The sequence below is a fragment of the Nomascus leucogenys genome, chromosome 4 (assembly GCF_006542625.1).
Source record: "Nomascus leucogenys isolate Asia chromosome 4, Asia_NLE_v1, whole genome shotgun sequence".
Classification (NCBI taxonomy): Eukaryota; Metazoa; Chordata; class Mammalia; order Primates; family Hylobatidae; genus Nomascus; species Nomascus leucogenys.
Window position 1 is genome coordinate 132,386,188 of NC_044384.1, and position 15,853 is coordinate 132,402,040.

General features: G+C 44.2%; 1 protein-coding gene across 5 annotated transcripts in view; it reads right to left on the bottom strand.

Moving 5' to 3' along the window:
• SH2D4A (SH2 domain containing 4A) overlaps window positions 1-3,437 on the bottom strand; it is an 82,356-nt gene extending 78,919 nt beyond the window's left edge. For 2 of the 5 annotated variants that reach the window (XM_030812284.1, XM_003256725.4), the window contains exon 1: window positions 2,935-3,031. Coding sequence is in view for 1 of the 5 variants with exons in the window: in XM_003256726.4 (XP_003256774.3) it covers window positions 3,184-3,229 (46 nt within the window). In the remaining 4 variants the exon portion in view is untranslated. Of the gene's footprint in view, window positions 1-2,934; window positions 3,032-3,183 lie in introns of those variants that run through there. The other 3 variants (XM_030812285.1, XM_003256726.4, XM_004087944.3) reach the window with 3 other exon arrangements.
• Between the last annotated feature and the right edge of the window lie 12,416 nt (window positions 3,438-15,853).

Consider the following 15,853-nt stretch of genomic DNA (forward strand, 5'->3'; position numbering starts at 1 on the left):
AAACCCTTAAAGTGTCAAAGTCACATTCCTCCTGTCTCCCCCGCCCTGCATATTCCTGATAACACAGCTAACACTTCTTGTACCAGGCACCATCTTAATTAAGCACTCTACATGTGTTAACTCTCTTAATTTTCACAATTACCTTCGAGTCCAGCCCATCACTATGCCCATCTCACAGTTTAGGAAGATAGAGCATAGCTCAGCAGCTGGTAAGGGGCAGAGCCGGGCAGTCCAGCTCTAACTCAGCTTCACTGTAATACATGACACAGAAGCCTTTTTGTGAGTTTGTGTGCCCAGAATCAGAACAGCAGGATGTGGTGCCATGTATGAAATTTCAGAATGGAAGCCAGCAAATTCCTGCAGCAACAGAAATGTTGAACTGATGGTGTTTGACACAGGGCAGAAGCCTCCTCCTGGTCAACTGTAGCTAAGCTTAGGGGAGGCCAGGTGCACACACCCCAGCCAGGAAGGACAGCAATGAACCGACTGTCACACTGGCCCAGGTGTGGACATTGTTTACCCACATATTCACCAGACACTGAGTCCCCTCCATTTCCCCTTGCACTTAGTCATCCACTTCGTCTCCACAATTTCCCCTTCCAAACAAACACTAAGAACAGCGCAAAAAGCACAGCCTCTCACATGCGCAAGCAGGTTCGTGGCACCTCTGTGATGAAATGCTCACATTATTTCCATTTTTATGTTGTTTTGTTTTACTTTTTATAGCAAATGTGGATTTCTAACATTAAAATTAACTGGTTCATCTTGAAGGAAAGACACTGGCTTTCTTGTGCCTCCAAGAATACTTGGGGGACCCAGCCGACAACTATCTGTAATCAGGCCGTTGACAATGTGGCCATTCGGCAGCTGCTGAATGGTACTGGTGTAAATCACCTGTCCCCCTCACCCGCTGATTCCCAACCCTTAACCCCCACTCCAAGGCTTTCTCAGACCCCAACTGAAGCTCAGCACAGTGCACAGAAGACACCCAGAGGCACTCCAGGCTCAACTCTCAGCTCCGCGTCTAATGAGCAGTGTGACTCTACGCTGTCACCTCACCTCCTTGGGACTCAGTTTCCTCATCTGTGAAATGAGGGCTGGTTCAGTCTGTGACTCCTAATCTGTGTGTATCTGACATAATTCACTGTGAAGTGAAGGAGCCTGGTGGAGCCAGGATAGAAGAAATAGAAATCAGGAAATTAACTAACTAGGGCTTTCCCACTTTCACTCCCTGACAAGGAAGTAATCACTGCTGATACTGATTCAAACTCAGAGGACTTTCCCATACTATATCAAGGGCAGCAAACCTCCGGTGATTCAAGATCCAACAAAGGAATAGCTCAGCTAACACAGCACCTTTCTTAAAAGAGAGAAATGATAAACAACAAGCCCACACCTGCTATTTATTCTGAACACCAATTGGTAAAAGGTCAGAGAATCAGTTGTTTTCCATGATACCATAGATTTGGCCTGATTCTCACACCTTCACACTGTTCTACAACACAACTGTCTTTTGGATAACTCTGAGACCTAAACAAAATACAAATTTTAAAAGGCCTAAGAGACAGCCTAAATCATAAAAATAGAAGGCCGGGCACAGTGGTTCTACATGTAATGCCAACGCTTTCGGAGGTGGACATGGGTGGATTGCTGGAGCTCAGGAGTTCAAGACCAGCTTGGGCAACACGTCTCTACATAAAATATAAAAATTAGCCAGGCGTGGTGGCCCGCACCTATAGTCCCACCTATTTGGGAGGCTGAGTTGGGAGGATCTCTTGAGTTGGAGAGTTTGAGGCTACAGTGAGCCGAGATCACACCACTGCACCACAGCCTGGGTGACAGAAGGAGACCCTGTCTCAAAAATTAAAAACATTAGGTCGGTGCAAAAGTTTTTGTGTTTTATATGGCCAAAAAAAAGTAACTGCGGGTTTTGCAGTAAAAACCGCAATTACTTTTGCACCGACCTAATAAAAAATAAATAAAAGTATTGTGGTATGGACAGTGTAACTATAACATTAACAATACAGTTTGAATTCTAATTCTTTTAAAACAGCCAGCGCTGTGGTCCAATTTCGTTTTCTTATTCAAACCTTATCTTATTCATCTACCAGCAAAAGGGCTGTTTTTGAGGATGAAACAAATTACCAGAGATGACAGCAATTTGGCAAGTTTGTAAATATATACTATTCTTCAGAAATTTGAGATAACTGTACACACAGATTTAGTATACATAGAAAATTCCACTCATATGCCAAATCTATGCCCCGTATGCTTTCCACTTATTTATTCACTATTTTATAATAGTGGTACCCAAGTCGTTGTTTCTATTAAACCAGCAATCAAACAAAAGCCTTTGGGGCGATGAGGAGCATCTGTTTGAAAGAGGTAGGTGCCAAGCTTGCTGCTTCTCTAAGCTCCCTGGGAAAGGAGAGATAACTCAGAAAACCTACAAACTGTAGCTCCTTCCGGTGCTCGCATGACCCCCGAGTCCAGGAGCGGGCAGGGGCGCCGCTTGGCTGGGCGCACTGGGCACCCGGCCTGGGTCTGGCCCAGCCCTGCCGCTGCAGCCCGAGGGAGGCGGCGCTGCACTGGCCTCCGCGCGCTCCCGGACCCCACGTGGGGGCGCCCCTGGGTGCCGGCGCGCGGGGAACGCGCTGCGGGGGTGCTGCGCCGGCTGCCACCGTTTCCCGGGACTTCCCTCCTGGAAGATCTCGAGGCGCAGGTCGACGACGTGCTCCTGCTAGGAGTCTAGAAACTCTAGGCCAACCCAGACCCTCTCGGGGCCTGCACTCCCCGCGGGTGGAAGCACGCGCCGCGTGTCCCCGCGCGATTCCAGAACTTCCCCGAAGGTCCTCAGCCCCGGCAGACCCTCTCCCTCGAAGGTCCCCCCGCCCCCCCCCCCGCAAGCCCCAGGCCCCGGGGACCGCCGCTCACCTAGCCAGCCGCTCCAGACACCGGACACCGGACACCGGACACCCGCCGCGGCCGCTCTCGCCGCCCAACCCCGCACCTGAGCCCGCCCCGGGCGCCGCGAAAGGGTGGAGGCGGGGGTGAGGCTTCCGCCCGCCCACTCTGGCCCCTGCGCCTCCCATGGACCCATGCAGCCCCCGAGGAAATTCCCTTCCCCCTACTCCCACCCCATGCACACTCTCCCCAAAGCCTCTCCCCACCCCCAGCACCTACCAGTGCTGGGCGCCCCTGGGCAGGGTGGCCCGATCACCCGCCACATCCACTTGGCCGCCAGAAGCCGTCGGGGAAGGGAGGGAGGGAAAGGGAGAGGCGTCCCATGCGGCGCAGGCGGGCTGAGCAAATACTCCGGCCGGGAAGCCAAACAGCTCTTGCAGCCGGCCCGCCCGCGCCGCCCCGCCGCGCCCACATGCCGGGGTGACTGGCGGGGCGCGATCGCGGCCCCACCCGGGCGCCTGGAGGCTCTCCAGGGCCACTTGTCGGCGAGGCTGCGTGGCCTGCGCATCTCGGGCCGCCTGTCCCGCGCGTTATCCCCGAGCTGCGGTAGTCCGGGGTAACCTTGCTCCTCTCCTCTCTTAGTTCATGAGACTGGGATCTGCAGTGTGTGATCTCTTGGGGACTGCAGGACTTAGATTAAATCTGCAGGTCTGGGCCTTTCCACGTTTCAGAACTCGGGGTTCCTTGCGAGGTGGAGGGTAGGAGGCTGCGCAGGCCCCACTTGTTCACTCTGCTTGCGTGCTGCAAGCCAAGGCGACTCTCGAGCTTTTTTTTTTTTTTCTTTTGTTGACATTAAGCAAATGATCGAACTCTCTGGCACTTGTGAGTACAGGTGTGGCTTTGTAGGATAAGATGAAGGAAGGAAAAGGCTGGAAGGAAGGAGACCGCAGTCAACACAGACAGGTGGAGAAAATGAAAGAAAACTGGGGAAAAAGTTAAGATGCTGAAAGGAGTCTTGAGGATTGCAACAAGAACATGTTGGCTTGGTGCCTGAAGACGTCAGGGAGGAGCTGGCAGTCCACAGTTAGAGGAAATCTTGGAGGAAAATTCAGCAGAAGCACAGTGGAAAGGCATTTCCACTGGAGGGCATTTTGCATCCTAGAGGAGCATGTGGAAGAAAACCGCCTGCTTTGGTGAACCCCAGATTTTGTGTGTTGGGAGAGATGTAATAAACAGTAAACACCAGTAGTCCTCTCCACGCACTACCTGACCTCTGCAGGAGCCTGACCTGCTGGGTTCAAACACAAAATGGCATTCCCTGCCTCTCCAAACTGCAGAAGCTATGCAGAGTTACATCAAGCCTCGGGGCAGGCGGCATTGTCAGGAAATAAGACCCAGCTATTTAGGAACCATTCCAGGAATCCCATCAGGGAGGAATTTCTGGTCTAAGGCTTAGTTCCTACTGCAGTTTAAATGATAGCCTATGAGGTGCTTTAGGCTGGAGTGGGATTGGCCCCTGGAAAGCTGCTATGACGAGGTCAAAATGAATCCTAGCCCTGCATGGATGGATCGGTAGAACTATACAGGGTGGTTTATCAGTTAGGAAAAATCCTACAGGACACTGTGACAGCCAGTTACCTTCCTCACACCCAGTCTCTCTCCAGGTCCTGGCAAGTCCTTCCTTATAACAGCTTTATCACTGTGCTACTAACCTCTGTACCTCACTTTCCTCCTCTGGATAAAGAGTGTCTGCCTTGGTAAGTTGTTAAGAGGGTTAAATGAGATACTACATGCAAAGAGATTAGAACAGCTCTTGGCATGTGGTGAGTGTTCAAACACATCCATTCAGATCAGTTCATATCACGTTAAGGTACTGTAATTCCAGGTTCCTGCCATCTCACCCTAGGCTGTGGGTTCTGCCCACCATGCCACCTACATTCCAAGTCATTCCCAGGGATCCCGTCCTCCTGGTATTTACACCCTTGCATAGCTCCCCGCCACTTTGTAAAGGTTAGTATGCTTGAACAATAGAACCCGGCAGAAGTGATGATGGTATGCCACTTCAGAGATTAGGTAAGGAAACACCTTGGAGCTTCTATCTTGAAATAATGTTAACAGCCCAAAGGAACTCACGCTGTACACAAATAATGCAAATAACTCAGAACCCAGACTCTTTCCCCTTTTCTCTCATCTGCCCGTTTCCAACCTTCTTGTCTCTTGCATCTCTCCTGTATTTGCCATGATCTCTTCTTCTTTTATTTCTATAGTTTCTTCTCCATCCTCTTCACTTGGTCTCCTCTCTCCTCTATCACCTTCTCTTTTTGTTCCCTTTCTCCTGACTCCTGGAATTTCCTCTTTTAATTGGCATTGTCTGGAAGAGAAAAGGTAGATGTTTTTCCCTTAATTTCAAAAGTAGACAGTACGAATTTTTTTTTTTTTTTTTTTTTTTTTTTTTGAGATGGAGTTTCACTTCTTTTGCCCAGGCTGGGGTGCAGTGATGCGATCTTGGCTCACTGCAACCTCCGCCTCCTGGGTTCAAGTGATTCTCCTGCCTCACCCTCCCGAGTAGCTAGGATTACAGGCATGGGCCACCACTCCTGGCTAATTTTGTATTCTGTGTTTTTCCAAAGTCCTGGGATTACAAGTGTGAGCCACCGCGCCCGGCCATTTTTTTTTTTTTTTTTTTTCAAGTAGAGACAAGGTTTCACCATGTTGGCCAGGCTGGTCTCTAACTCCTTACCTCAGGTGATCTGCCTACCTCGGCCCCCCAAAGTGCTGGGTTACGTGCATGAGCCGCTGCGCCCAGCCAAGAATGTTTTATAATGCTCTAAAAAAAATCGGGTGGCCTATGACTTGTGGGACCCTTAGTTACTTTTTCCCTCCCTTTGGGCCAGTACTCTCAGAGGAAAACATTTACCCCCTCCATGGTCTAGGATGTGTTGTGGGGACGAATGTGGGGAAGACTGCTGGCAGTGGCTGGCCACTGACGAGTCACAGACATGGAACATGGTAGCAGCAGCACGTGTGTTCAGGAATGCTCTGCTGCAGCGTTCACTGCCAGAACTGAAAGAGAAAAGCTTGATATCGATTTATTTGTTACTAATATTTTTAATTTGTCATTTATTTGTAGTAATGAATACCATGAAACAAATAGCCTACATTTTAATGGACGTGTTCCTTGGCCTTCCTTTTAGAATGTTGCTTAGGAGCCCTGCTGCCCAGGGCTGTCAAGTAAAATGGCATAGCATGGCCCTTGTACAACTGTGGGTGGGCAGGGGACAAGCACGGAGATCACTATGTGTAAGGCGCCCCCTGGAGTTGTGCAACACTGGCAGCCCTATTGTTGACAGAAAGACAGGATAAGCCACTTTGCACTTTTTCTAAGATAAAGATTAATCCTTATTTCAGTTCTACAGACAATGAAAATTACCTTCATATGTTTTCTTTATAAAATAGAGTATTTTTCCTGTCGTATTTTATGATCAGCATCAGAAACCTCAACCACTTTTTAACTGTTAAAGCAGTTATACACTTGTACCACAGTGAATGTAATGTACATATGAAAGAAAAATACAATAACATTTAAACTTTACTAAAAACTGATCAAATCTCAAAATAAATCTTAATCAGTTCATCAATCATTAAAAATATATTGAGGGTCTGCTATGTTTTCAGCGCTCTATAAGCAGTTAGATTTGATTTTGAACTATTTTCATTTGTGTATGGTTCTATATGGGCCTTTATTTCTTCATGTTCATAAACACTAAGATAAATTATTGGTCTTTACATTCATCTTTGAATCAATTACATTACTGTAATATTTAATGTTTTTCCAAGAGTTACCTTTATGGAGTTCTTTCTCTAAAATCCACACTCTGAGTTGCTAATTAGACATTTTTGGTTTCTCATATGTGTATATATATATATATACACACACACACACACACACATATGGCTTATTATGGGATGCACAACATACACACACACACACACACATATATATATATGTTTTAGATGGAGTCTCGCTCTGTCACCAAGCTGGAGTGTGGTGGCACAATCTTGGTTGGCTCACTGCAACCTCCACCTACCAGGTTCAAGTGATTCTCCTGCCTCAGCCTCCACAGTAGCTGAGACTACAGGCACATGCCACCACACCTGGCTAATTTTTTGTATTTTTAGTAGAGACAGGATTTCTCCATGTTGGTCAGGCTGGTCTCGATCTCCTGACCTCATGATCCACCCACCTCAGCCTCTCAAAGTGCTGGGATTACAGGTGTGAGCCACCATGCCTGGTGGTTTCTTATATTTCTGTAATACAGTGACAAGCAGCCCGTGTCTCAGAGAACTGCCGACCAAAACTTATGGGTTGAATTGGACAGTCGCTATCCCAATGATACAGGACATCTGCAGTGGCCTATGGTAACCAGTGCTTTTTTACAGATCAAAGCTCTGAGAAAGGAGCAGAAGCAAACTTTTTCTAATATTTTGGTCTTCCTTGGATCTTCCCAGGCAGTTTTGATAAGGTCTACTAAAATCATAAAATCAAATCTCATCTCTTTGTTGGACCAGATTCAGAAATGGGTTTCCATTTCCTAGCTTCTGTCTTACAGGCAATCTTTGCAAAAAGTGCACAAATCCCTTTTAGTTTTATGAGGAATTTTCTGCAAATGAGTACAGCCGTTCTCAAGTACATATTAAAATAACCCAGGGAGATTTTCTTTGTAACATTTGCCTCTTTGTCTACTCCTCCAAGGAGTTATTTGATTGGGATGGGATGGAGCGCAGATATCAGCATTTTTTCAAAGCATTCAAGGGGATACTAATCTGTGGCCAAGGTTGAGAGCCACTAAAATATGTGGAAATAAAGTTAATTGGCTATGAGAAATGTTGAAAAAGTAGTAATGGCACTTCCTGGACTTTACTGAAACATACATAAGGCTAGATGATCATCTTCTTCATTCTGGTCTTTGAGTGAGTTCCTAAAGTCAGTCTGAGATAGACTTTCCACCAAACCCAGACTGTCATTTAATAGGATGGGAATAAAATGAGATGCATAAGATGACAGTGTCTGGCTGATTATGGGATGTGCAACATACACAAGTTTTACTTCTTTCCTTCCTTCCACTTCTTCCTGGTTTTGAAACCCCCAACATTCCCTCTGGCCCTTTAGTTGAGGAAGGCATTTCCCTCTTTGGCACCAAAAGCTCGCCCACTCCCACACACACCCCATGCATGGCTCCAAGTGTCCTCCAGATTTCTCTAACGGGAAGCTGAAGTTCATTCTGCCCTTTGGTAAATTAAGACACTTTGCCTCTTCCTGTAAGTGTATGTTTGAATAAGAGCCAGCTTATGGCCTCTTCGATAAGTGGCATTGTTTAAGTTTGAAACAGAGTTGGTTTTGACTGGTGTATTGGTATTTTAAGGACAATTAAATGTGTACAACACCCGGCATAGCTTCTAGTGGAAGGGCATGGCCCATAGATGACAGATCATTCCATACAAATAGAGAAATATGAAAGAGGGTAGCTCCCTGAACCCTTCGGAGAGAGGGTTCTAGATTCATAGAAATTATATAGCCACATTCACCAATTTAAACATCACAGAACTAGTCAGTGGCATACAGAATTAAAACAAAGACTTTCTGATGCATAATCTCTTTACATAGTTATTACACTACATTAAGTTAACTAGCTCATTTACCTTACTGAATTCGGGAATGAAAGTGAAGCAAGCCACCATCCGGTCTCTCTCCTAACAGACAGCACCTATGTCTCTTGATGGAGAGCAGATGGGAGCTACCTCCAAAGCTGCACTGGTTCATGGCTGGCTGGGTGTGTACAGGACTCGGCTCCAGTTTCTACTGTCAGTCCTGGGCTCAGAGTTGAAGACCTGCAAGTCACACACAAGCTTTTGAGCCTGAACAAAGCAACTCCTGTTTTTTTTTTTTTAAGATGGGGTTTTACTCTATCGCCCAGGCTGGAGTGCAGTTGTTTGATAACTGCTCACTGCAGCCTCAACCTGCCAAGCTCAAACGCTCCTCCCAAGTAGCTAAGACCACAGGCATGTACCACCAGGCCTGGCTAATTTTTTATTTTTTGTAGAGATGGGTTTTTGCCATGTTGGCTAGCCTGGTCTTGAACTCCTGGCCTCAAGCAATCCTCCTACCTCAGCCTCCCAGAGCACTGGATTAGAGGTGTGAACCACTGCACCCAGCATGTGACTCATCTTAAGTAAAATAAGAAGGTATTGATGGGAAAACCAAACAATTCCAAGCGATTCTTTTAGATCAAATTCTGACCCAGAGAGGAAACATAAAGAAAAAAAGAAGGAAGAAGAAAATGAGAAGAAAGAGAGGAATCAGTACCAGAAGGATAAAAAGAATGGAGGAGATTTTTTAAAAGAAATCTGCAATATAGTTGATTTTATAAGTGAGCTTCACTTTAGTACGTTCCTGTAGAGTCTCAAATCCACACTTCTTGTTAATAGAGAAATGGTTCACACAAGAGAGAAAGGAAGAATGCCTCTGGGCTTCAGAAATTATCTTGAGAGTCTTTAATGAAAGAAGAATTCCTGACCAATACTGAATTTAAAAATTTGAATTTCATTGTTAGTTTTGGTACGTGGCAAGCAGCGTTTCCAAATTGTTTGAATAAACAGTCTCATTAAATGCCCAGGAACAAAAGACTCCAATCTTACTTTTTTTTTTTTTAAAGACAGTATTTCCTAGTTAGATTCCAAGGAAGAAACATGTCACTAAAGATTTAGATGACACTTAACGCTCCAGTACTGTTTCTAGTCCTCTGAGTGAGCTATAAATGATAATGACACCATAAATCTGTGCAGATTAACTTTGCAAAGAACTTTCAGGCTATTACTTCCTTCTGTCCTCATAATATATTTGGTGAGGTAGGCCCTTGTGATCCTCAACTGACACACGAAGACACTTGGGTACAGGGAGTATCAATGACTTGCCTAGGTTTACATGGTAACTTGGGCAGTGCGGGAACCAGGGCTGGGACTCAAGACCTCTAACATGCAGTCCAAGGCCCTTTCTGCTACACCATGCTGTCCCCAGCACACGCTCATTTCCCCAGTTACATTGCATGTATCAGGAAGGCTGGAACTTAACCTCATTATATTTCTGTTCCCAGAGCCTAGCTCAGTGCATGGTATACAGTAAGTACTTAATATATGCTTGTTGAACAAATGAATGCATGTAAATTTGGGTTAGCCCAGAGAGAGCCAGAGCCTTCCTGATTAACCTAAGTAAGCTCATTTTTGGAAATTAAGCCTAAGTGGCTCTGTAACTTAATAGCTATTAATCTGTTCTACAGAATACCTTAACCTCAGGCATGGTTCCTGTAGCCTGAGTGTTCTGAGATGAGACGCTATTCTGTATAAAAGGAAGAGGTGATCCCATGGAGATCATGTTATTATCCTGTCACAGAATTGTATGATTTTATTTTATTTATTTTTCTTTTTTTTGAGACTGAGTCTCGCTCTCTCGCCCAGGCTGATATGCAGTGCCGCGATCTCAGCTCACTGCAACCTCTCCCTCCTGGGTTCAAGCAATTCTCGTGCCTCAGCCTCTCGAGTAGCTGGGACTACAGGTGCGTGCCACCTCACCCAGCTAATTTTTCTATTGTTGATAGAGACAGGGTTTCGCTATATTGGCCGGGCTTGTCTTTAACTCCTGACCCCAGGTGATCCACCTGCCTCAGCCTCCCAAAGTGCTGGGATTACAGGTGTGAGCCACCGTGCCCGGCCTGAGCCACCATGCCCATCCTATTTTTATTTTCTCTTGAATTGTTATTATTTTTCAAATTATTCATTACATGCAGTGATGTATATATATTTTATCCCTAAAATGTGAGTGATACTGATTTGAGTAACCATTGTGTTGAAATACAGCATTTCTAGAACTCTGACACAGAGTGATTAGTATTTACATGATTCATCTTACAAATTTAGTAATATGGCATCTTGAATTATTATTCAATCAGTTCATTATTCTTGATTCCCCAACTAGATTGTAAATTGCTTTAGACCATGACTTGTGTATTTATTTTATTTATTGTATATTCCCCTCATGCCTAATGAAGGACTGACTGCACAAGGATGAATTTCTGAGTGTCTAAATCAAAGGATGTAGAATTCTCTTGACACTTTAGAGTAGTTTGAAAATGTTTGTAAAATAATTTTATTTTTAATTTATATTGATCCAACTTAACAAATAGTATAGTTAGAATGAAATGTTTTATTAAATTCTTCATAGTCTTTCATAAGTCATATTTATACATATACATATGTGTGTGTGTGTGTGTGTGTATATATATATATAGTTTTGTTTTGTTTCGTTTCATTTGACTCAGAGTCTCACTCCCGTTTCCCCACTGGAGTGCAGTGGCACAACCTGGGATCACTTTAGTCTCAACTTTCCAAGATCAGATGATCCTCGCACCTCAGCCTCCCAAGTAGCTGGGACCACAGGCATGTACCAATTTGCCCAGCTAATTTTTTGTACTTTTCGTAGAGATGGGGTTTCACCATGTTGCCCAAGGTGCTCTGGAACTCATGGGCTCAGTAGATCTGTACGCTTTGGCCTCCCAAAGTGCTGAGATTACAGGCATGAGCCACCGTGCCTGGCCAATAGTTATATATTTTTATAATAAAACTTTTTTCCTAGGGCAAAAATTATAGACAGAATTGAGGGTGCTACTTGTAGGATGTTTGAGTTAAAAAGCCACACATGGCTCTCCTCTTGCTTCTCTTCCTGCGTTTCTTCTCTTCTTGCTTTTCATATCTTCCTACTCACATGATATGCTTGGAACACACAGGGGTGTAGTTTCCATGGGTAACATGAAAGGAAAATGAATGATTGCTTCTGCTTGTTCATCAAACGTGGTAAGCCTCTGTTAGTGCTGGGGGAAATGAGAGGAAACAGTCCCTGATGGCAGTGAGCATAATATCTAAAAGGGGAAAACGTCATGAATGAAAATAATTATAATGCTTTAAATAAGGGATTAGAAACTATAAGTGCCACAAAGGCCACAGAGATGAAGTTGTGGGCATTCAGGAGACGAGAGATTACATCAACGTGGAGGGATCAGTAGTGTTTTCATGGAGGATGTGGTATTTCAGATGGGTCTTCAAGGAGGAATCTGACATAGACAAGCAAGCAGAAATGAGACACAAAGGCATTCCAGGCAAAGAGATTCTAAGAGCAAAGGCTTGGAGGTAAGAAAGATGGCCTTATATAGAGAACTGTGATTCTAGGGTGATAAAGAGGAGTTAGAAATGATATGGTCAGTGGGATTCTTTAAGATTAGACTGAAAGGAGCCCCGAATGCAGGACCAAAATTATATACTTTTCTCATTGACTATTGGTGAGCTTTTAGAGGGGAGTACTGTATTTTAGGAAGATTAATCTGGCAGTATCTGAAGAAAGAGAGATTGAAGGGAAGGTGAGCAAGTTCAAAACAAGGGCTTAAATTACAGTGACAGGAATAAAAAGGAGGAAGAAAATTGATATAATTTAGATATTTGTCCCCACCCAAATTTTATGTTGAATTGTAATTCCCAATACTGGAGGTGGGGGCTGGCTTGGATCATGGGAGCGGATCCCTCACGACTTGGTGCTGTCTTCATGATAGTGAGTGAGTTCTTGCATGATCTGGTCATTTAAAAGTGCATGGCACCTCCCCCATCACCCCACTCTCTCTCTCTTCCTCCTGCTTTCACTGCCATGTAACGTGCCTATAGTCCCACTTCCCCTCCACCATGAGTAAAAGCCCTCTGAGGCCTCCCCAGAAGCCGAGCGATGTTGGCCCCGTGCTTCCTGCAAAGCCTGCAGAACCCTGAGCCAATTAAACTTCTTTTTGTTATAAATTGCCCAGACTCAGCTATTTCTTTATAGCCATACAAGAGCGGTCTAATACAAGGACACAAAATAGATTGATGAATAGAACTGCAATGCTTCCGTACTAGTGAGGAATGGGGAGGGAGGGCCAGTGCTAGGAAGACCACAGAACCAGTTTCAGCTCCCATGCTTTAAGTTAATGTGGTAGAGACCTCTACTACAATACCAAACAGCCACTGCATTATCTTGTCATTTGGGCTTATGGGAACCTTTGAAGGCAAAACACAGGTGAGCTGGCCTGTGACCAACACAATTATGTCTCCTTCTTTTGCTTGAATTTATGATTTCCTTGTTGGCTGGTGAAACCATCTCCCTTCAGAACATTAGGGGCTTCTTACGAAGCTACATGATCCTGTATCAACGCTACTGCTAAATTTTTTATGTAATCCTATGACTGTTGTTATCCAACTCAGCCATCTCACTTACTCAAGCACAGAACAGCCTCAGGGGTCCTAGAAAATCCCAAGGTCAACTGAGTCGAACATCACAGAGGCTGGCATGGGGAGAGACCAAGGGAGAAAAATGGAGCCTCAATTGGAAGGTCACTTTATGTATCTACTTGTGCTCACCGTCTTTGAGTCTATGACTAAAACCCCCACATCAACTCTCTAAACACAGAATGTTCTGAAAGGACATCTAATCTGCACACCAAAAGTTGTCCTGACATTATATTTTATGGTCTCCTCATCTTATAAATGGTAAACTCCAGTGGTTACCATAAAGTTTATTTTAACTTCCCCTTCGTCACGTACCTTCTTATGGGAATGGGAGAAATTCATGGGGCAGAGTCACAGAGTCACAAGGACAGTTGGGAGTGTGCATGAGGCTGAACACATAAAATGTTAAGGCTCTAGGATATGGGGAACATTCTCTTAATTAGAAGTTTTTAGTAGTCTGCCTGATCTTTCCAACTTGGATAAGTCATTCTCTGCTGCATTACAAACACTCAAAACCTAGTGGCTTTAAATGGTAACACTGCACTATTTGTCGTGAGTTTGTGGGTCAGCTGAGTGGTTACTCTGCTGATCTTGCCTGGGCTCAGTCCCGTTCTAGCTCCCCTAGAAGCTGGAACAGGCTGGAATTATCAGGCCTCTCCCTGCATGTGGTCTTTCATTCTCAAGGAGTCCAGGCTGGCTCCTTTATATTTTCACATTGTAGTGGCAGCATTTCAGGAGGACAAGCCCCAAAGCAACACATGTACCAATGTCCTCTTGGCTGAGGCAAGCCATGTGGGCAAAGTCTAGAGTCAGTTAGAGAGGACCATACAATGACATGGATGCTGAAAAGTGTGATTTATTGAGGCCTGTTTGTGCAACAGTCTACCACACAGTCTGATATAGAATTCTCCAGCATATGAACAACATGCCCTGCGATGCTCAATTTTTTAGAGTAATTTATTCTCCGGTGTCCTGGGATGATTTTTTTCTGCAGATGTAGAGTGTCTGGACAATTCATAAATTAGACAAACTACGGTGGGGCTTTCTGCAGGGATCTGCCTATTCTTCTCCTCCCTTCCCTCCCTCCCCCCCCTTCCCTTCCCTTCCTTCCTTCCTTTCATTCCTTCTTTCCTTCCTTTCCTTACATTCCTTCTTTCCTTCCTTTCCTTCCATTCCTTCTTTCCTTCCTTTCCTTCCTCTCTTCTTTCCGTCTTTCCTTCCTCCCTCCCTTCCTCTCTTCCTTTCTACCTTCTACCCTCTCTCCCCCTTCCTTCCTTCTTTCCTTCCTCATTCCTTTCCTCTCATCCTTCCTTCCTTCCTTCCCTTCTTTTCTTCCTTTCCTTCCTCTCTTTTTTCCTTCCCCCCTCCCTTCCTCTCCTCCCTTCTACCTCCTACCCTCTCTCCCTTCCGTCCTTCTTTCCTTCCTCATTCCCTTCCTTCCTTCCTTCCTTCCTTTTTTCCTTCCTTCTTTCCTTAGTCCCTTTCTTCCTCTCTTCCTTTCTCCCTCCCACCCTTTCTTCCTTCCTTCCTGCTTTTCTTCCTGTTGTTTTTTTTTTCATGGAATCATTTGAATATTTGAGCCAAGTTATTAGGATTAATCCCTCAAACCCTTTATTTGACAAATATAGAAAACAAGGACCAAGAAAGGCAATGACTTGCCAGGCTAATTTAGAGGACATTAGAGACTAGAATTCAGATCTTTCAATCATCACTCTAGTGGACTTTGCACAAGTAAATTACCTCCCTCTTCATGTCCTGTGCATACCTGATCTCCAGTTATCTTTTTTTATGTTAAATTATACATTTGAGGACTTCTTATCTAATGTTTCACTTAGTTTTCCATGTTTCTAATTATTTTATTTGGCATTTCCTCTACTTTTCAGTACTGAGGATGTTCCTTTGTTAGTTCATAATTTTGAAATAATTTCATTTTTATCACGTCTAACATTAAATTAACTAGTAGAGACACTAAAGAGAAATAGCCCCAAACCTGATCTTATAGCACTGAACCGATGTGTTCCTAAAACTATGTACACTCCTGTTTATTATTAACTTGTATTTCCCTAGTTTTAACTGCTATTCTGACTGCAAGACTATGGTCTAATACTTGACAATTTTTTTTCCAGGAAAAAAAGTTACCAGTTTTCGTCAAGCAAACCACAACTTGTAACCGTAAGTAAATTCAAAGTAGCATCTTTTATTGATTTTATTTTTCATCAAGCCTAAAGGTATAATTTAACAAACAATGAAATGCCATATAGGAGTTAGACTTTTAAGTTCTTCTTTCTGCTGTGCCTTTTCTGTGAGTCAGAATTTTCCAGTACATGAGCCATTATGTGGAAATAGGTTAGGTATCTCTGGAAACCGTATCAACACCCTTAGCTTGTGCTACCGGATTTAAAGCAGGAAGTAACTTGGGCATTAGGACAGCAGGTCCCTGAACAAGTCATGTATTTATATACATATACATACATATACATATGTACATATATACATATACATATATACATGTATATACATATACACATATATACATGTATACACGTATATACATGTATACATGTGTACGTATACACACACGTGTACATGTATA